Source organism: Macrobrachium nipponense, chromosome 24 (genome assembly GCF_015104395.2).
Source record: "Macrobrachium nipponense isolate FS-2020 chromosome 24, ASM1510439v2, whole genome shotgun sequence".
Taxonomy (NCBI): domain Eukaryota; kingdom Metazoa; phylum Arthropoda; class Malacostraca; order Decapoda; family Palaemonidae; genus Macrobrachium; species Macrobrachium nipponense.
Genome location: NC_061091.1, coordinates 68868944 through 68891443, shown reverse-complemented (window position 1 = coordinate 68891443; position 22500 = coordinate 68868944). Strand labels below are relative to the sequence as shown.

Sequence of the window (22500 nt, the reverse complement as noted above, 5' to 3'; positions counted from 1 at the left end):
AAAACTAAAAGATATTACCTTCAGGTAGCTGGATTCCCTGTGTAACCTTGAAGTCTAGGCAAGTTTTGAATGATCAACTAATATCACAAGAAAACAGGAACATAAACTCATTGCATAAGGGTGAAATCCAGCAAAACTAGATTTTCATTTTCTGGCCAATATCACTTCACACCCAACCTTCATGGCTCCACTTGGCATAGACTCTGAGCATTTAACAATAATTGGTTTAGATTTTTTTTCCAAGCTTTCACTTAATTAGAGACTAAAAAAATATCTACTGTTTCTTAAACTTTTGTTTGTTTGTTTATATGGTGTTTTTACGTTGCATGGAACCAGTGGTTATTCAGCAACGGGACCAACAGCTTTATGTGACTTCTGAACCACGTCGAGAGTGAACTTCTATCACCAGAAATACACATCTCTCACTCCTCAATGGAATGGCCGAGAATCGAACCCGCAACCACCGAGGTGAGAAGCAAACACCAAACCAACCACGCCACTGAGGCGCTTTCTTAAAATTTTGGTTTTTTATTAGTCTTCCTATAACTAATGAAACTGGCATACATGCTACATGGTTGATTTTTTTATGTTTTTGGAATATTTCTTTCTATTTTGTCAACAGCTTTCTGGGAAGTTGTCCAAGTTGTGGTTGTTTGTATGGTATTTTTATGTTGCACGGAACCAGTGGTTTATTCAACGAGACCAACGGCCTTACGTGACTTCCGAACCCTTCGAGAGTGAACTCTATCACCAGAAATAAACATATCTCACACCTCAATGGAATGCCCGAGAATCGAACTCGTGGTCACTGAGGTGGCAGGCCAAGACCATACCGATCATGCCACTGAGGTGCTGTCAGAGTTACGGTTTCTGTTGACCAACAGATTCCATATATTTTAGATGATCCCTCAAAGACATCCTGTTTGGCCAGTTTTCGTATTATCTTCAATTTCAACATTGAACATCCATTCGTACCTCTATTTCCTGTGCTCCAATGATTCTGGCACGCTCGTGTACTCGAAAACATAAACATTTCCATTCTGTCATGTTGCTACAGCATCACACTTCCCAGAAAGTCAGTATTTTTTAGTGGTATGTTGACATCAAAAAGGCTCATTATAGGATTTGTACAAAAATTAGGAACTCTATATCCAATAGGTTTATTTTTTGTAGATCAATTAATCCTGAGTTTGTTGCATATTACATTTATACTATGTTGAAGTTATGAATTGCAAAAGGGGTTTTGAACTGTCAGGGTAAAAGATGACTTTCAATGGAGTAGACATTATGCTTCAGTGGCCAGGTTCAGACAGTTCATGTTGATGACAGTTGTCCAGTTTCTTAAGAAATAAGGCAAAGGTATAATTTCACCCTTGTAAATAACCTCATATTGGGTAGTAATATCTATGGCATGATATGCACTACTGTACATAAATTATTGTCTCTGTACTATTATCATTCACAGGAGTTGTGTTTCCAGGTGCCTTGTTTAAAATTTTTTCAGTACAACAACTTACATTACTACTACTTAAGAATTGCTTTTATATTTTGCATAGCTTTCAGTATTCAAAGTCATTACATTTTTGATGGAAAGCAAATTCCATGTCTGTCCCAGCAGGTTAAAATAACCTCACCTTATACCTTCCTATTATCTTATTGCTGAAGGTGGTAATTTCACATAATGATGTATTAAACACACCAAAGCAACTCCAGTCTGAACAGATCAAAGCTAGTTTGGAAGAGGACCCAAAACTAACATTCAAATCAGTTATGGTAACAAAGTTATGCATACATAATCAGCATAAGATTTAATGAAGCCATTCATGAACTTTATTAAAATATACTAAATACAAATAAAAAAAACAAGAGCAACAATGCATTATAGAAACTAAATCCTCATTTATATACACATTTATTTTTCTTTATTACAAATCAGAAGCAATTATTAACACTTTGATACAAACTTGATATTCAGACCCATCTTTGGTTTCCAAATAACAGAACAATCATACAAGTGAAATTGAAAATTCTATCAATCACAGCAATACAGTTCAACTAATTACTAAATAACCTCAAATTGGAATGTGTCACATACATGCACACACACATACAGTACACACATACTAAGTTACGTATCTCCATGACCACAAATATATGTTCTGTACCACCTCATCATTCAGTGGAAGGATTCCAGTAATACTGCACTATATTTTTTACAAGACAATTCACACAAAGATCCAAGTGAAAATACAATCTTTGCAAAGACCTTGAAAGAAACCACCAAGTAAACTTAAAAGTGTCACGATGCAACTAAATGAAACATTTATGCTAAAATTAAAATGTTTCATAATGTGAATAAGATTCTATTGAAACTTTGATCTAAGCTTCAACATATGAAACATATTTTATAATGAGCATATCTAACCACACTATCAGGGTTGATTTCGCATCACTTGGTGATCAAATACCGTAGTAACCTTGGATGGCTGCATATCTGAACTGAATTAAAAATCTCATAAGCAAGTAAAAATTGGTTACTGTGTAGAAAAACTAGAAATATTCATAAAAACTTACATTGTATTCAGTATTTATTGCCAAGTCAGTGGCCAGCAAAGCATTTAGTGCTGGATGTATTATTAATTAAAAATCCCACTTGTAAAAGAAGCAAAGATTTTCATCCATTATCCTAGGAGAACAAGTATTGTCAGCATTAGAATAGTACCACAATGTTTTAAGGGGCTTTGGTAGCAATAAAGTCAACCAAACAGAGGCAATAATAGTAATAACAATGGTAGTAGTATATTGATAGTAAAATCTATATTGACCAAACTGTTGAAGGCAACAGTCTAATTAAACTATCTGATGGCATGAATCACTAATCTCTACCCATCAGCTGCATGGAATCCCATATATGCTAAGTAATCTTACTGTATGTGCTGTTGAAAAATTAGATGATAAAAAATATCATATCAAGCTGTTCTGGATGGATATATTTTCTTGCCAAATATCAAACCAAAGAGGCAACGAGAAACTGCAAACTGCCAACTAGTGTTGAACTATTTTCAAAACAGCTACCATCCTCAAATATCATAAGGTGCAGTGGTAGCATCTATGGTTGTAACACGAAGTAGGATGAGAACATCTTAACTGTCACCTGTCTGTCAGTATGCTTGTGAAAAGAAATTACTTTTGAAGGATAAATAGCTCATTGATGAAATTTCCCCGTAATGCTCAGAATCATACCCAACCAAATGATAAACTCTAGATAAAGGGTATTTAAAAATCTGACAGACTATCTATGATGAAAGCTTGTATAAACCTTTGTTGGCACAAATAAAAAATTATCCATGACAGTTGGGAGTCACCTAGTTAGTGTTTTTCACAAACTCTACTTCAAATTTATTTGCTAAGTTTCAACTTATCCAGCTGCCAGACAGATGGAGACACACAGAAGCAAAAATGTAACTTCCATAGCGGCAGATTTATTGAAAAAAATGTGAAAATACTCAATTGAACAATACTTAGAACTAGATCTGTATAACACAAATATGAATCATATTAAGTCACAAAAAATACTTCAAAACCTTTTGACATGGAATAAGTATCAATGTCTTGATAGAGATGGAATGAAGGAAAAGGTCTACTTTATAACTCTCGCACTAATAGGGCATGGGACAAAAAACATGAGGCTGGCAATTAACACTTTGCCGAGTATCCAGCAGATAATAGTTTCTCTTACGTCACAAACAAAAACCTTACCTCTAATACAGTACATGATTTTGCAGCCTGCTTTCATCAGGAAAGTCTACTTTATGATTTCTTTGCACTTTCAAAGTGGAAAACATCATGCAAAGTTGCTCAGTTTTGTGTTTCATAATCACAGTTGCACATTTACTTAAAGGGTGCAGTTACTCCCCCTCTTAATTATTTTACTTCATGTGCCACTGCTAATATTATACTTATATCTGTGAAACTATTCTGAATCTCATAGTATATCATCAAAATAATTCCAGTATATACGTACTGGAGAGACATGGTGAGTATGGTGTTCTAAGCTTCACTGTGGTTATCTAACAATCAAAATAAGAAAAACAATATTGCATTCTCTAAATCCATGCCAAGGTCACCAAAATGCTATGAATCACCTCAGTGATGATGAAACCAATCTACTTATGGTGTCAATGAAGATTTACTTTTCCCTCTGCAGACTGATTGCACAGAATGAATCAAATCATGGAATGCTAAAATTTGGTTATTTTCCCTTCTGTGTCAACAGCTCTTCAAAGAGGATGCAGTCTACTGTACTAATTCTCTAAGTTTGAAGATTACAAAACATAAAGGAAAAAGGAATTACATAGTACCTTCCATGTCAACTTGACAAGTAGTAATTTCTCCTACATAAATCTTATTTTCAAAGTACATGATTCAACATTATTAAACATCAAATAAAAGGAAAAGTTTAGTAGAAAACATGATTTTATAAACGAATTACATGACACATAGGAAAGAACTGTATAAGAACTCTTTTGACTACTACAATTAAAAACAAAATTTATACAAAATAACAGAACAATAAAAAACAACACTGCAAAGTTAAAACCTGGTTGGAATGTACTATAACATTAAAGAGATGATAAAAAATTATTTAGCAACCCATTATTATAACAAATTTCCACACAGAAGATATTTTTATTTCTACCAACAATGTAAAATCTATTCAAAAGTCAAAATCTTTACATATCCAAAATGCAGGTAACTTTGGTACCTGATAGACAAACTTCCAGCCCTTGTTCTTTCCCATTTGTACTCTCTGGAGGTGCATCTACTTCACTGTTGACTGAAATGATACAGGAATAGGAGATGCCCTGAAACTCCACTACTGTTGTAACATGTCTGGACACAATAAAACTGCAAATTATCATCTTATACTGATTATTATTTAAGTTCATATTGGTGTAAAAAAATCCTCCCATTCAATACTGTACTGGTGACCAAACACAGAAAACTAAAGCTTCAAATAACTGGCAGGAATGCTGTTTGAAGTACTACTAGTAAGAACCCACACCCTTCATAATAATCATGAAGTAAACTTCCTCACTCTGACTATGGTAGATATATTTACTAATTCTGACCCCTTAGCCATAGCTGTTTCCTTACATTACTGAAAAGAACAATATTTGAACCTTTCTATACAATATTCCTGGTAGTGATCATTTCAGAAGTTAATGGTACTACTGCTGTTGCAACTTCAAATGAAATCAAAGAGAAACTAAAAACATCATGAAACCATCAGCACAGCAAGAACAGCAAAAGCAAAAAGCGTATACTTATTTCTGAAATACAAAGAGCACAGAGCTTTGGATTGAGATGATAGATTTGTAGCTACGCGTGAAAAAATATAGGGCTTTAATTACCTACTATGTATGAATTGCTATCATGATATATACAGTAGAAAAAAAACTATTATGGGAGTTATCATGCAATGGCAGTCACTAGAGAGGAACCATAAACTGAGGACTAGGTATTATGTCTCAAACAATACAGACTGAAAAAAATGTTAAGGATGGCTATGACCAACCCACTCTTTGCAGTATTCAAAACACACTACAAAATCAAAGGTCAAACATCAACAAATGAGTGGAACTTGTGTATCCCATTTGAATTCCAATCATATGCTTTACATGTACTTCAAGACAATCAAGAGTATGCAGATGATGAGGTCTTCAACAATTTGCAATAAATTTAAGACTGACATATCTTCAGCTGTGTGTGATTTTGGTGGCTTGGATCTGCAAAAGGAGTCTGTAAATATGAATAACACTACATACAAAAAATCTCCATAAAAAAATCTCATAAAATACAACGTATGTGTATATGAGAAATGTGCTTTGCTATCGGGCAAAATCCACCCATCATCTACATATATGCACTCTGACCTAAGACTGCACCATAACCATATTCTCCTGGGAATACTGCTCTAACCTAATCTCTCCTAATAAAAAGTAGTACTGCATCATAAGGCATGTTTCTTGGCAAGGCAAAAGAACAGCATTTAGGACTTGAACCAGCCACTGCTGAGCATCACTCCTCCAACAAATGGAATGTAGAAACAGAACATATGTACATAATGCCAATTTTAGCAGGAACTTAGCCATACAGCTTCAACACAATATTTGAAGACACAACAAAAATAGGAATTTGAATAAACAAACAATCTTCATGATGATAACTCCTCAAACCCACGTTTTCTATGAAAGGAAGAGACTAGAAATTATGCATCACTAATTAACTTTCTTTGTCCTTTGCTGTTAGTATACACAGAAAAGGATTCTTACTAGAAGTTGTAGAAATTAGTTGAGTCACTATCTTCCTTTCCAGATGTGCTGTGCTACTCTCCTTATTTTTTTTTTCAAGAAATAGATAAAAAAAATCCTTAACTGCACCAAAAAATGCTGCCATCTTCAATAAGTCAGTCCACTAGAGCTGATTCTATGAAATATATACAGTAAAATAGTTTCTTTGGCAAAATTATATTATTTCTGCAAAAAGCTGCACTAGAGCTGCTATGCCTTCTCACTAGTAAAATGTCTTTCTAAGTCAACAAAACACAACTGAAGAGAAATAATAACAATAATAAAGGACTAGAAAGCATGGATGGGTACGAAGTAAAAAGAAAAACAAGTTTACAACAACAATGGACTAGAAAGCTAAGCAAGGGTAATAAATGAGGAACTAAATACATGCAAGCTTCAATAAAGGTACCTATATCAAAATCACTATGGAATGTTGAAATGAGGTCAGTCCATAATCAATTCATATACAGATTGAGGAAATAAATGATCATAACCATACATCAAAACACACTATGTATACATATCAGGAAATGACCACATATATTGAAACTAAGCAATAAGATATACTAAAATACCAACAATGCTTCAAAAATTACATTTTTCAAGAGAATAAAGATCTTAGTTCCAATTTCCTACATAAGAAAGAACATAAGGTTTAATTCTACCAACTGTAATGTGTAACTATGGGCTGCACATCAGAGAGGAGCTTTATCATTTAAGTACAGCAAAACTAAGTACAGCATCTGTTTTTTGCTTTGCATACAACAGATGGTATTAACTATAACCTGTTTGAATTCTAGAGTATACTTGTTTCTTTTGGCACATAAATATGGTTTGGAGTATGCCACTGTTGACTAGCATCCAATATGAGAAACTTCAAATGTTCATATTTCAAATTAATTTCTACTTTCATTATCCAAAGTCTATATAAAAAAAAATAAACAAACAATGGATTAAGTTTCACTGCATGCACAGCTGCCTGGCTACTCAAGATTTCAGTTATTTGGCAAATGCTCACATAATTCTGAAAACTAAAGAGCTCTCCCCAATTAACCAATATATCAAACAATTCTAAACTTTTATTGAATAAATGAAGACTAGTGTACCAGTATCCTAATTTGATTCTGCTCTCACTATGCATGGCATTTAATAATTTATATAATAAAAGAAATCAATGATTTTCTCCCTTCTAAATTTGCACATCTGTGACATAAATTCCTCTATTTACTTAACTAACCAAAGGCAAGCAACATATGTCAGTCATCCTTTGTAGTAACCATAATTAAAATTCACCATAAGAAGAAATGGGAAAAAAGTAATAATTTCTATAAAATAGGTAGGACCATCAGATCACTTTTTCCAAGTCTGCCCCCATTCAAACAATGCACACTGATCTACGATAAAATGATCAGACCACATAAACAAATACTTAAAAACTGTTGCAATTATTCTAACATTTGTGTTTTATTTCCTGAGGGGTTAAGTATTAAGTATTGGGTAAAAGCAGTTCAACAATGGTACAGCTGAATTGCGAATGCAAGAAAAAAATTTGAGGTTAAATTCTAGAAGACAGACAAGGAATGAAATTCAAGTTTTCAACTCTCACATCATATGGCATTTTTATAGTAGTATTAACTTCATTTAAAAACTGAAACAGAAGTGTCTGCTACAGTTACAAAGCCAAATAATTATATCAGGGGATATTATCCAAGTCCAGTAATCAGCCCCTTAGAAGAAAAATAAAAGACAGCATCAGAAGTACAGGTTTTTCCTATGACAGGAATTGGTCGATATGAAGACAGGATCACGAAAGACTTTAAATTCTTCAACATCATTATCTTCATCTGCAGTGTCTTCCTATAGACTCACAGCCTTGATCTGTGTTAATGTTTGACTCAGAGTCTTAAGCACCGCCTTGGCAGTTGTCAACTGGTATTCTACATACTGTTCAACACTAGCTTGCAACTCTTGCCTCCGTTCTCTCTGGAATTTCTTGATCTAAAAAGAAAAAAAAGAGAAAATTTATCTTTTTTTTGGATTTGCAGTTAAAGATGACAGCTACTATATATGATATGAAAGTTCACAATTAGAAGAGAAATGCACACCACCAGATATATCTTAACTAAATAATTACTCTCAATTTACAAATATAAAAAAAATCATAAAATAAAAACTTCCTCTCAAACACATGGTACATATATGCATCATTACAAATACTTTAGTGTGTTTGTGTGTATATTTTTTTGGCACATTAATTTAACCTTTGTACATAAAAAAGAAAGTTATGAATATAGAATATTTCATTTTCCAAATGAAAGACATACACATTGGATGTGTTTGTGTGGATATAAGCTTTCTTCATATACTGCATACTGTGCAATATTAGAAAAAGGTTAAAAGCTTTCAATGAACTCTTTACTTATAAATATGATATTGTTAAACTACAATAAAGTTTTGTACATACTTACCTGGCAGATATATACTTAGCTATAGTCTCCGACGTTCCCGACAGAATTTCAAATCTCGCGGCACACGCGACAGGTAGGTCAGGTGGTCTACCTTACCCGCCGCTGGGTGGCGGATGTACGAACCACTCCCGTAAGCTTGTCAGATTTTTCTCTTCCACCTGTCTCCTGAGGGGAGGCTGGGTGGGCCATTAATCGTATATATCTGCCAGGTAAGTATGTACAAAACTTTATTGTAGTTTAACAAATAATTTTCATTTTTGTACATGAACTTCCCTGACAGATATATACTTAGCTGATTGGCACCCTTGGTGGAGGGTAAGAGACAGCTCAATAATACAGGTAAGACGGGAAACAACTAATGTTGTAGGATATAAAAACCTTGGTTCTCACCTTTTCAGGATGAAGACTTCATAGATACTATCTCTGAGTCTGCATTGCCTGGAGAGCTACAGCTAGGACGTGACCTGATGCTGAAAGACTCTCGGATCTACCACTGGGATATGTGATCCCCTATTGTGGTAGAATCCAAGTCGGATGCTGTTAGAGGACCTTGTCCGCTTACCTAACAGATCCTTAACCCCTACCTCTGCAAGGAGCCAAAACCCACCAGACCACCTAACCAAAATACAAAGGGTTAATATTACGACAAAAAGAGGTGCCTCCTGCAACCTCTTTCAGACAACCAAAAAACAACAATATAAAATATAGGGTAAAATATAAAAAAAATTTACACAGGATAAGTTTTCAGCTCCCTGCCCCAGCACCGAATCCGCCGATACGAAAGGACCCAAGGCGAAGCATTTATCATATGTGATTTTTACATCACGTAGTAGTGGTTTGCGAAAACCGATTGGCATCTCCAAAAAGTCGCCTCCATCAAGTTCCGCACAGACATATTTTTTCTGAATGCAAGCGAAGTTGCGATGGCTCTCACCTCGTGAGCTTTCACTTTCAGTAGTCTAAACTGATCTTCCTTACAGGCAACATGTGCCTCTGTAATAAGGCTTCTCAGAAAAAAGGAAAGAGCATTCTTCGACATGGGCCGAGTGGGGTCCTTTACGGAGCACCAAAGTACATCTTGATTAGCCTTAAGTTGTTCCTCCTTATTCCTCTTAAGGAAATACTTCATAATTCTCATAGGGCAAGAGTTCTTCAGGCTCTTCCCTACTAGAAAAGATAAACTACGAACTTCAAAGCTCCTGGGCCAAGGGCGTGATGGGTTTTCATTCTTTGCAAGGAAACTTGGAAGAAACGAACACACCATAGAATCTTCCTTAAACCCTACATTGCCCTCAATAGCTTGGAGCTCACTCACTCTTTTAGCTGTAGCTAGGGCCAAAAGGAAGATAGCCTTCTTCGTCAAGTCCTTGAAAGAGGCTAAGCCAGGAGGTTCGAATCTAGACGATCCAAGGAATTGTAGGACTACGTCTAGATTCCAGTTCGGTACTACATGAGGACGCTTAATGGTTTCAAATGATCTAATAAGATCATGCAGGTCCTTATCATCGGATATATTTAAGCCTCTATGCCGAAATACCGCCGCCAACATACTGCGGTATCCCTTAATAGTTGACACAACCAGATGACATTCTTCTTTGAGGAAAATAAGGAAATCCGCAATTTGGGTCACAGAGGTACTGGAAGAGGAAATGTTCTTCCTCTTGCACCAACGTCTGAAGACATCCCACTTTGACTGGTATACACGCAAGGTGGAAGGTCTCCTCGCTCTTGCGATTGCTTTAGCAGCTGCTGCTGAAAAGCCTTTCGCTCTGACCAAACTTTGGACAGTCTGAAAACCAGTCAGACTGAGAGCGAGGAGATTTTTGTGGTACCTGTCGAAGTGGGGTTGTCTGAGTAGATCGCTCCTTAGCGGGAGCGATCTTGGAAGGTCCACCAACCATTCCAGTACCTCTGTGAACCATTCTTGGGCCGGCCAAAAGGGAGCGATTAAGGTCATTCTCGTTGAATCGGACTCTACGAACTTCTTGATAGTTAGCCCAGGATCTTGAAGGGGGGAAACGCGTAGACGTCGAGTCCGTTCCAGTCTAGAAGAAGAGCATCTATTGCTACTGCCTCTGGATCCGATATCGGAGAGCAGTAAGGATCTAGCCTCTTGTTCTTTGACGTGGCAAAGAGGTCTATGTGTGGCCTGCCCCATAACTTCCACAGGCTCTGGCATACATCCAAGATGAAGGGTCCACTCTGTGGGAAGGACCTGATCTTTCCTGCTGAGGAGATCTGCTCTTACATTCCTTTCTCCCTGCACGAACCTGGTGAGAAGCTTGATTCCTCTTTCTTCTGCCCACAGAAGAAGGTCTCTTGCTTGTCTCGTACAGGGATAAGGGAAAAAACAAAAAAAAAAAAAAAAAAAAAAAAAAAAAAAACAAAAAAAAAAAAAACAAAAAAAAAAAAAAAAAAAAAAAAAAAACAAAAAAAAAAAAAAAAAAAAAAAAAAAATACAAAAACAAAAAAAAAAAAAAAAAAAAAAAAAAAAAAAAAAAAAAAAAAAAAAAAAAAAAAAAAAAAAAAAACCAAAAAAAAAAACGGAATGCGTCCCCCCTGTTTCCTGATGTATGCCAGAGCTGTAGTGTTGTCCGCGTTGACCTGCACTACCGATCTTCTGACTTTGGCTCGAAAGCCTTCAGAGCCAACCACACAGCCATCAACTCCTTTCTGTTGATGTGCCAGGCTACCTGGTCCCCCACCCAGGTACCTGACCACTTCGTTGGTTCCCAGAGTTGCACCCCACCCCATGTCCGACGCGGTCGGAGAACAACACCAGGTTGGGGGTCTGTGATTGAAGAGACAGTCCCTTCGCAAAGAGGTTGGGATCTGTCCACCATAAGAGATGTTTCTTGATGTCCTGGGATAACGACAGGGAGAACGTCAAATCCTGAGAACGACGACTCCAATTCCGATGAAGAAAGGAATTGGAGCGGTCTCAGGTGCAACCTTCCTAGGGAAACGAATTGCTCCAGAGAGGAGAGTGTCCCCAGCAGACTCATCCACTCCCTCACTGTGCATACTTCTTTCCCTAAGAAGGTTGTTACTCTCTCGAATCCTCGGGCTATCCTTTCCTGCGAGGGAAAAGCCCGAAAACTCAGAGAGTTCATCTGTATCCCGAGATACACACACTCTTGCTCGGGAATTAGTGATGACTTCTTGAAATTGACGAGAAGTCCCAAAGCCTTCGTCAATTCTAAAGTTACTTGTAAGTCCTTCAAACAACGATCTTCTGAATTGGCCCTTATTAGCCAATCGTCGAGGTACATGGATATCCTCACCCCTTTCAAATGAAGCCATTGAGCCACATTCCTCAAAATCCCCGTGAACACTTGAGGGCCGTCGAGAGGCCGAAACACACAGCCCTGAACTGAAAAATTTTCCCCCCCATCATGAATCTGAGAAACTTCCTCGAGGAAGGATGGATCGGTACGTGGAAGTAAGCGTCCTGAAATCCAAGGAAACCATCCAGTCCCCTGGACGAAGCGCTGCCAGCACTGATGAAGGCGTTTCCATCGTGAACTTCTTCTTTTACGAAAGAAGTTCAGGGCGCTTACATCCAACACCGGTCTCCATCCCCCTGAGGACTTCGGAACTAGGAAAAGGCGGTTGTAGAAGCCCGATGAATGATGGTCTGTCACTAGTTCGATAGCCCCCTTCTCCAGCATCTGATCTACTGCTAGATGGAGAGCTTGATTCATGATGGGGTCTCTGTACCTGGCCGTCAGTTCCCTTGGGATGGTCGTCAAGGGAGGTCTTTCGACGAAAGGGATGAGGTAACCTCTCCTCAAAATAGACAAAATAAAAAGGGTCCAAGGATCCGCCCCTTTTTGGGCCCAGACTTCTGCAAACTCTAAGAGTCTGGCGCCCACCGTTGTTTGAAGGACTTGCAAGTTATTTGGGGGCTTTAACAGACTTGGCGAAAGTCTTACCCCTTCTTGAAGGTCTACGACCTCTAAACGTAGAGGTTCTTGATGAAGATGCCCCTCGAAAGGGTTCTCGAACACTTGCCTTTTCCTTCTTAGCCTTGGTAGGGAAGGAAGGGCGAGGTTTTCTTGCCGACTGTGCCAAAAGGTCCTGGGTGGCTTTGGCCGAAAGTGACCTCGAAATGTCCTGCACTCGATGTTTCGGGAACAACTGAGTAGACAGAGGAGCAAACAGCAAAGAAGACCTCTGAGCATGGGAGACCGACTTCGTTAAGAAGGAACAGTAAACCGACCTCTTCTTCACGATGCCGGTGCCCCATAAAGGGAGGCGATTTCACTCGCTCCGTCTCTTACTGACTTGTCCATACAAGACAAAACACACATAAGATCATCTGGTGAAATTGACTCTGGCACTTCAATTTTCTTGGCTAGGACTCCCAACGACCAATCAAGGAAGTTAAATACTTCTAGCACTCTAAACATACCTTTGAGCAAATGATCCAATTCGTTCATTGCCCAAGTCGTCTTAGCAGAGTTAAGGGCAGTTCTCCTTGTCGAATCTACCAGTGCCGAAAAATCCGAATCAGCCGAAGACGGTAGACCCAATCCTAAGGGCTCTCCTGTTTCGTACCAGAAACCAGCGCGTCCTGATAACTTCGAAGGAGGAAAAGCGAACATCGTTTTCCCCGCTTCTTCTTTGGAAGCCATCCAGGAACCAAAACTCCTCAGTGCCTTCTTCATAGAAAGAGTTGGCTTCATCCTCACACAAGAAGAACTCTTCGCTGTCTTCGCCTTGTTGAAAAAAGCGAGTGAGGAGAAGGAGGAGCCGTAGGCGTAAGGGAATCCCCAAAAACTTGTAAAAGTAGCTCTGTAAGCTTCTTGTAAGAAGAGACAGCAACAGAAGTGTTCGGTTCCTCATCCGAACCTTCTAGGACGTCTTGTCGAGGCGGAGCGCGGAAGATCCTTAGGTGACGAAGGGATCCTAGCAGGAGTTGAGCGAGAGGTTGGAGAACGCCCTCTCTTAGAAGAGTTCACATCCACTGGAGAACGATGAGAAGATCTGGGAAGTATACGATGAGACTCCCTCTTCGAGGTATACGGAATCTCAGCCGAAGGAGAGGTAGGGCTCCTACTCCGAGAATTCTCGGAAACATCCGCAGGGCGCTTACGAGGAGGCGAGCGCCTACTATACTCTATGCACCTATCCTGGGGCGAGCGGCTGCCAGGAGAAGAGCGCCTATCGAGAGCAGAGCGCTTGCGCGGCTCTCCATACCTGTCCAGTTGCGTACGATCAACGGAAGTTCGACTGGAAGGCGAAATGCGCCTACTAGGAGAAGGCTGCTTGCGAGACTCTTGACGTCTAACAAGAGGGTAACATTCAGGAGAAGGGCGCTTCAAAACTAACGAGCGCCTACTTGGAGAAGGGCGCTTCCGGGATTCCTGGTGCCTACCAAGAGACAAACGGTCAGGAGAAGTGCGCCTAGAAGCGGGAGAGCGCCTACACGGAGAAGGGCGCTTGAAATTGACTCTTGTTGTCTGCCCTTAGGAGAATAATCAGGAGTATGACGCCTTAAAAGAGACGAGCGCCTACTAGGAGAGCTATGTGCAGTAGGCTCTTGGCGCCTACCTTGCGGGGAGCGGCTAACAGTAGGCCGTCTATCATGCACACGACTCCTACCAGACTCTAGATGCCTGTCAGGAGAGAAGTCACGATCCGATACTCGAGGAGAGTGACATCTGGAAGAAGAACGCCTACTTGTATAAGGGCGCCTTCCTTCTAATAATCTTGAGGCTGCTGAGGTAGAAGTCTCACGCGAGGGAGTTGAAGAAATCGCGTGATGAGCAGGTGCAGTGCGCTTACCGGAAGCGGGAATCCAATCTGGAGAAAAAACTTCTTTCTCCATAGAGCGTCCTACCGATGTTTGGCGCCTTGAAATTGAAAGAGAGCCAGGCGAGCGAGGGCGCTCACGCGAGTGAGGGCGCTCACGCGAGTGAGGGCGCTCCCGCGAGCGAGGGCGCTCACGCGAGCCCCCACCTTCATACGAAACCTCCCCATATGAAGGAGAACGATCCTCTGAAGAGCGGCGCCTAGATCTCTTGATCGGAAGAGAAACGTCCTTCTTCCTACGTGATCTAACTGCTAGAGAGTCTGCTAGCGCCGTGATCTGAGCTTGAAGTCCCGCGAGTACTCTCGTAGGAGAATCTTCTAATTCTTCCTCGGAAGCAGGCGCCGAGCGAGCGCGCGAGAAGAAGAACGATCACAGGATTTCTTGTGTTTCTTCGCCTCCACCGACGATTCTTCCGGGAAAACCTACGGACTAGAAGCCAAAGGACTGCAGGGAGCCTTCCAAGCCCTCTTCAACGGGCGCGACGCATCCGGGGAGTTCCAACCTCTCTTCGGAGAGGGAGACGACGAAGAGGAGAAGCATTGGCGTAGGAGCTCCTTCTTGTAGCGATCCGAGGCAGCCTGGGAGCGTACTTCAGGATCTGCCGAGGGGACGCCTGACCGGTGGGGGCTCTCCCTAGCCCTCCTGCGGCTTTCGACTTTCCTACTCCACTGGAACTGGGAGTCTGGAAGAGGTCTAGGCCTAGAGGCACTAAGGAGCCGGTCAGACGCACCCTCCACAACACTGGGGACACTGCACTGATCACTAACACTCTCCTTACCTTCCAACTGACGAATCTTCTGATCCACAGAACGATTCTTGGCTTTCAGAGCTGCCGCCTCCGAAGGCGAATCTCCGGCTTCGGTGCGGGGAGCCGGGGCTGCAACTTGGGAAGAAGGTTCTAATTCTACGTTAGTACTATTAGGATCCACATCCAACTCACTCATTCTAGATCTGCTAGAACTTCTAGAGGAAGCCTTACGCACTCTATCACGTTCCAACTTCCTAACATAAGAAGAGAGCCTTATATTCTTCTTCATTCAATCCCTTACATTCACTACAAGGGTTAGCAAACGCACAATCATTGTCCCCCTGCATTTCATGCAAACCGTGTGGGGGTCTACCGAAGCTTTCGGCAACCTCACCTTACATCCTTCATTCACGCAAACCCTAAACAACACCGAAGTTTTAACTACCGATTCTAGATCAGACATCGTTAAAGAAAATCAAACTCAAAATCAAACCGGTCCACAATCAGCGTATGCCAAGCCAAACAAAGCGAATACGTCACCAAAAGAAGTCCAAATTAACTCCAGGCAAGCGAGAATCGAAAAACTATCGAGAGGAACCGACAACAGTTGTTATCGTTCCCGCGACAGAGAAAAAACTGACAAGCTTACGGGAGTGGTTCGTACATCCGCCACCCAGCGGCGGGTAAGGTAGACCACCTGACCTACCTGTCGCGTGTGCCGCGAGATTTGAAATTCTGTCGGGAACGTCGGAGACTATAGCTAAGTATATATCTGTCAGGGAAGTTCATGTACAAAATTTGGGGATTTAGAGCCTTTTAATATATCTGCAGTGACTCAATACCTGTTTTAACTTTTAAATTCTTTTTATCCAAAAGTGAAAACATTGTTTGCAAATGAGGAAGTTCAGGTTCATTCAACTATATCAGAGGACATAATTATAAAACCACCAACGGTTCATATAAAATAAATTATGCATTTTATTTCATGGTCCCAAAGAAAAAAAAAAAAGTTCAAATAAAAAATAAAGTAGCAAATTACTACTTGCACTTGATTTCATGAAAAAATCATTATGTATCAGAAATATAATAGCAAATTTACTTCCCTGTAAGAAGCACGCTTACATTCCCTAAAATAAGTCTGATTTGTATAACCATGACTTCTTTCATTCTTCACCACAAATGAATTTACCACAATAGTAAACATCTAAAAATTGATGTAACTTTGATGGGTAACCACTTGTACTTGCTGGAAGGACAAGGCTAAGCTTCCAGGGAGGGAGACTTATCAGTTCACAAGCAGGCAGCAAATCCTATATCTCTTGCTTTCATATGGACAGAAACATTGAACTAGTCAAGAAAGGACATACATTAAAGAAGATCACAAAAGGCTTAAATTCTTCAACATCACTATCTTCATTTGCAGTGTCTTCATATAGACTCACAGCCTTGATCTGTGTCAATGTTTGACTCAGAGTCTTAAGCACCAAAGTATAAACAACTGAATCTTCAGTTAGAAGTCTGTGGAATCTAGAAACATTGAAAGTTCTTTCAGGATAATGACAACGTTTCCTATTCATTCATTTTCTATTCTAAAAGGGGATGACAAAGATCATCTTCAATGGACATGTCTCATATCCAAAAACATCATTATCCCAGACTTCAAGAACCAGTTGGGGCAGCAGGATGTGAGAAGGTACATGACCAATGGCTTTAGCTGAGCCTAGCTATAAGGTAACATCAATAATTCCTCCTGCACCCAAGGTAATGAAGATCCTAAATGAACTCTCATCACAATGTACCCACTCCCATCAAGGGGTTGTACATGACTGGAGACCAATTCTAGTAGCAATTTCACAAGGTTTCTTAGGAAAAAGGTTTTACCTAAATACCATTGCCATTACTCCAAAGGAACCCCTTTTCATACTCAGGGAAGCTTAGTAGGACTACACATGTATGTTTATGCACGTACTTAAACAAGGGACATGGCATACTATAATTGGACAAAAGTCTTCTCTCAGTACAGCCTGCCTTATAGATTATTTTCACATGATTAACAGAAGCTGCACTCCTTTAAAAAAAATTTGTGAAAGGTGACCAACATTCTGCAAGAAAAAAATTTTGTACAAATAAAAATCCTCATTAGGAGATGGAACCTACTAGAATTAGCCTAATTTTTTCCCTCTCCATACCTGATATTACCATTAATTCTCATAGGAATCCCAGAACTAGACTTCTGAAATAACATACACTACCTAGAACAGCAACCATTTATCAACATGACTAAGCCATAGTACAATAACTGAAAAACCTCCATTATGGGAGATGGCATATGTCTTCCCATCTGTATAATGTGAGACATAGGAAACCTTAACAAGTCATCTAATCCTGAAAACAACAGGCTTCAAACACCAACTTCCTGCTGTGTGGCATGCAGATAAGGACAAAACTAATTCTGTAATCATATGGCTTAAAATTCATAAGAATATTCTCACAGAGTGCATAGGTGACTGCCATCCTTCTAAACAATACTTTATGCTTTACAGTACACTAGGTCCTATAAGGACTGCAAAAGAGTACTTGGCAAATGACCCTCTTTCTTGTCATTCATTCCAAACCCCTGCCCCAGCAATGTCACAAGTTCCAGTTGGTTTGTTTGTATGGTGTTTCTACGTTGCATGGAACCAGTGGTTATTCAGCAACGGGACCAATGGCTTTACGTGACTTCCGAACCACGTCGAGAGTGAACTTCTATCACCAGAAATACACATCTCTCACTCCTCAATGGAATGGCCGAGAATCGAACCCGCGACCACCGAGGTGGGAAGCAAACACCATACCAACCACGCCACTGAGGTGCTCACATGTTCCTGTCAGTAGCTGTTATCTATAAAAAATTATAAGATAGCTTCAAGAAAAGATCTGTTCTTCTAAGCTAGATAGCCTAGAGTAACCTGGGAATCAAACTGTTAGCTCAAACAGACAAGTATTATCAGATGGTACCTGTCAATTATGATTTCATTCTGATAAGGAACACTAATTCCTCATAGTGATGAAGCAACCTCAAGTCTCAGACTAACAGTTTTCACATCAATGCCATCACCACAACATCAATCAGGGAACCATGAATTGCAACAAGAACCAATTAAACCTACATCAGCTACCAACATAAAAATTAAGGATTAGTTGACACCCCAGAGCTGGGATTTTTGAAGTGGCAAACAATACTACCCCTCTAGATCAAGTAATTCTGATGTTACCATCCTGGAGATGCATATATGTAGTAGTGATTGACTTAGAGGGCTTTCATCCCATTATAGCCTACTCTAAAAAATCTGCTGCACTATCTCAACTAGGTATGTTTTTCAAACCAACTGCTCCTACAAAGACAGTTTTCCCCTGGCAGCTGAAAATCTTGGTGACATTGCTGGAAAACTTTTATTCATATACCTCTGGCTTCAGCTAATTCCTTCTTTGCCAGGAATCTTCCTCAAAAGAATCCTTTACTTTGGAATGAAATTTAAATAACAAAAGATGAATAGTACGTACTTTAAAATAATCATATTATTTCTTCAAGTTCCCCTAATTACAACTCATGGTTAGGCCTAAATAAAATTTTATAAAGCTACTAAATTCACTTTCACTGAACTACATATGAAATTTTGCTGAAAGAAATCAGAAGACAACTTACAGCCCTTACTTCGAAAAATTCAAAATTACCCAAGCTAATAAAACTCAAACCTCTACTAATATGAGTTTTGATAAATCCACTTTAAATCTAATACTAAAAAAAAGTCATATAAAGAATACACGAAAAGCAAATCAGAAAAGGATAATGGTTTTAAAACATACTGAACTACTGGATTGTTTAAGTGCACATTCCAATTTATCCCATAGTGAAATACAACACAGATTTGAACATTGTGATGGTCTTCCTGCAGAGGCCTTCAAACTCTGCCATCCGATAATTTACATTTTGCTAGCTGCCCTATTCAATGCGCATAATTCACCGGTTTCTTCCAGATCCCCTACTCTTAGTTCACTTGATACCATTAATCAAAAACAAGCTAAAGGATGCAGCTGACCCTGGCAACTACCGGCCGATTGCAATCACAACGATCGCATCGAAGATACTTGAGTCTGTTCTTCTAGTGAGACTTCTCCCCTTTCTACACACCACTGACAACCAGTTCGGGTTTAAAGCAAACCACTCAACCGACACCTGCATCTACATACTGAAAGAATTGCTGAACTACTACCTATCATCAGCCTCTCCTGTTTTCCTTTGTTTTGTAGATGTGAGAAAAGCATTTGACAGAGTAAACTACCTGAAGCTCTTCCTGAAGCTGCATAAAAGGGGCACACCCCTGTATCTAATTGGCATTTTACATTGCTGGTTCTCCACACAGCAATTCTGTGTCAAATGGGGTAACGTATTATCTTACACCTTCGGCTCCCTAAACGGGCTTCGGCAAGGGGGCATTCTCTCTCCATACCTGTTTAATATGTACACAGATGCCTTGAATGTCAAACTGAACTCGCTCCCAATCGGATGCACCACCGTCAATGAAACAACTATAAACAACCTGTTTACGCCGACGATATGGTTCTGATTTCCCCATCAGTGTAAGGTCTCCAACGACTCATCGACACCTGCCGCCAATATGCAGAGGAATTTGATATAATCTACAACGAAACCAAGACCCCAATGCATGTCGCTGCTCCCGAGATCGCTTAAGCATATTGCAGAAACCTCAAATTTTCCTCGGAAACCATCGGCTGGAATTTGTGCACGAATTTCCGTATTTGGGTCACATTATCACCGACGACCCAAAAGATACTGCAGACATTGAACAGAGGCGTCGTAAACTATGTGCAGCTGGCAACATGATTGCAAGGAGGTTTGCCTTCTGTCACCGAGACGGGAAACTGCTGCCATTCCGCTCGTACTGCTACAGTATCTATGGGTATTCCCTCTGGACAAACTATACCCGAGAGACCATGAGACGCATCACTGTTGTGCACAATGACATTCTGAGACGCCTCACAAACACTCCCCGCTACCACTCCGCCACACAGATGTTCATAGAAAACCACCTGGACAATTTAAAAATCGTTGTTGAGGCGAACAATGTCCAGTCTGGTAAACCCGAGTGAGAAACAGCAGCAACTCGCTCATACAAAGCATCCTAAGGAGTGAAGCAAGAAGAAGATCTAAATTGTGGGAAAGATGGAAAAGGAGGCCTTTGGTCCCCCCCTAAAAGGACTTAATCTCTGTAACCGGCAAGATGTCATCTGCAGTTTTTGTCATTATTACATTTATTGCTGATATTTTAATTTTTCATTATTACTGTGATTACTATCAAGTTAAAGTTTTATTTACATTTAATTTATGTATTAAGCCCTCTGGACCTGACTACTGTAACCACCTAAGGTCTCTAATTGAAAGTTGAGTTATATAATATGTGCACCAACTGTTATTACTCTCAATGCATATTTTTTTTTCTCACCAATATTATTACTTCTTACCAGTATGATGAATTAACTAGCTTTTATGGCTACCTCAGCTATTTTGTGGATAAGTGCCGATTATTCATTTTCTTTTTCTATTTTATCATGTCTCATGTATCTAGATTGTGTACGTTACTGTCTGTATTTTGTATATTCAATGTATATGGCCCCGAGCTGAAATAAAGCATATTATTATTATTATTATTATTATTATTATTATTATTATTGGCTTCAAGTAAGTCTACAAATGGTTATCGATCAGAAAACAATTTTAACAGGCAATATCTTTAATTCAAAAGCAAAAATTTCCCCTGGTTTATGTTATAGATGATTGCACATAGCCAAAATACTAGCAATTAATGTAACTTGGAATAAAAAAAATTGTTTTGAAAAAAAAGTCATACATATTCCTACAAATAATCACTCTCATTACCACTTTCATGTCATAAGCTGACCTAATCATCATCATAATACTTTACAATGGATTTTCATTTATACAGTTACATGTGAAGTGTTTGCTTCAATCTCCTCTTGTCTTGTGCGCTTTCTGCCTTCATACTACGTACTGTTATCAGAAATCTATTCCTCACTCCAGGGAAAAGTATTTCCCAGATATATTTTTAATCAATCACATAAGCAATTTATATTTAATTAAGCTTGAATTTTTTTAATAATTGGCAGAGCTATAAATTAGAACATCTAAAGCTTATATTTCATACTTGATGCAATAAGACCTTTCCCACATTGTTCGAGACATTTAAGGAACTGCAAAATTAATTTATAATTTAATCTGATTTATATAAGAAATAGTTTTTTACTTTGAATTCCCCAATAATTCTCCCTAGTAAGCAGTACAAAATCAATAATTCTTCATAAATAATCATATTCTATCTTCACTGGGCCTATGTACGTAAAAAATATTGTAATATTTCAAAATAACTAAACATTTACTTAAGACAAACCTAACAGGCCATTAACTTGCAAAGCAAGCTCAAACAAAATACAAAGCCCGTAACATTTAAGAGGAATAGAGAAAATAAAAAAATTATGAGAACTTAGCTAAAATACATGTCAAAACAGCCAAGCAATGTCTCTTAATTCAAACTAATAGCACAAAGTGATAACGGATAAACTTAATATCTTGGACCTTTCTTAAATTATGTCTTTCTCATAATTAACGGCTACTACATACTATTTGGTACCTACATTTCTTGGATTCTTAGCTCTTCTTGCCTGCTTCCATAGAATTCTAAGCCATCCAAGTCATTTTTACCTCTACATAACCTAGACATGATTTGTTTGGGATGGAACTAGTTTTTCCATCAATGTACAGAACGAATTGTTGCATCTTAAGGACTCACCATGAATGGATTATGCTGACTAAGTACATAAATATCACATACCAGACAAGTTATTAGCTTTGCATTATTTTGAAAACATCAGTGAATGAATATACAAAAGATTTCTTACATAATTATTCACCCCAATAATTAAAACTTATTAGTAAATCATTGGTTTGTATAAGGTCATTGAAATAGGCTGATGCTGTTAACTGAAAAGTCTGACTCGGCAATCAGTTAAAACTACTGTAGTATTTAATATGAG

The 22500-nt window shown here is 39.0% G+C and overlaps 1 protein-coding gene across 4 annotated transcripts in view; it reads right to left on the bottom strand.

Moving 5' to 3' along the window:
* Positions 1–1896: 1896 nt before the first annotated feature.
* The window catches only part of LOC135205760 (sorting nexin-32-like), a 130794-nt gene continuing 110190 nt past the window's right edge, over positions 1897–22500 (bottom strand). For all 4 annotated transcript variants that reach the window (XM_064236899.1, XM_064236901.1, XM_064236898.1 and 1 more), the window contains exon 10: positions 1897–8351. In XM_064236899.1, the coding sequence (XP_064092969.1) occupies positions 8211–8351 (141 nt within the window). In that variant the 3' untranslated portion in view covers positions 1897–8210. The remainder of the gene's footprint in view (positions 8352–22500) is intronic.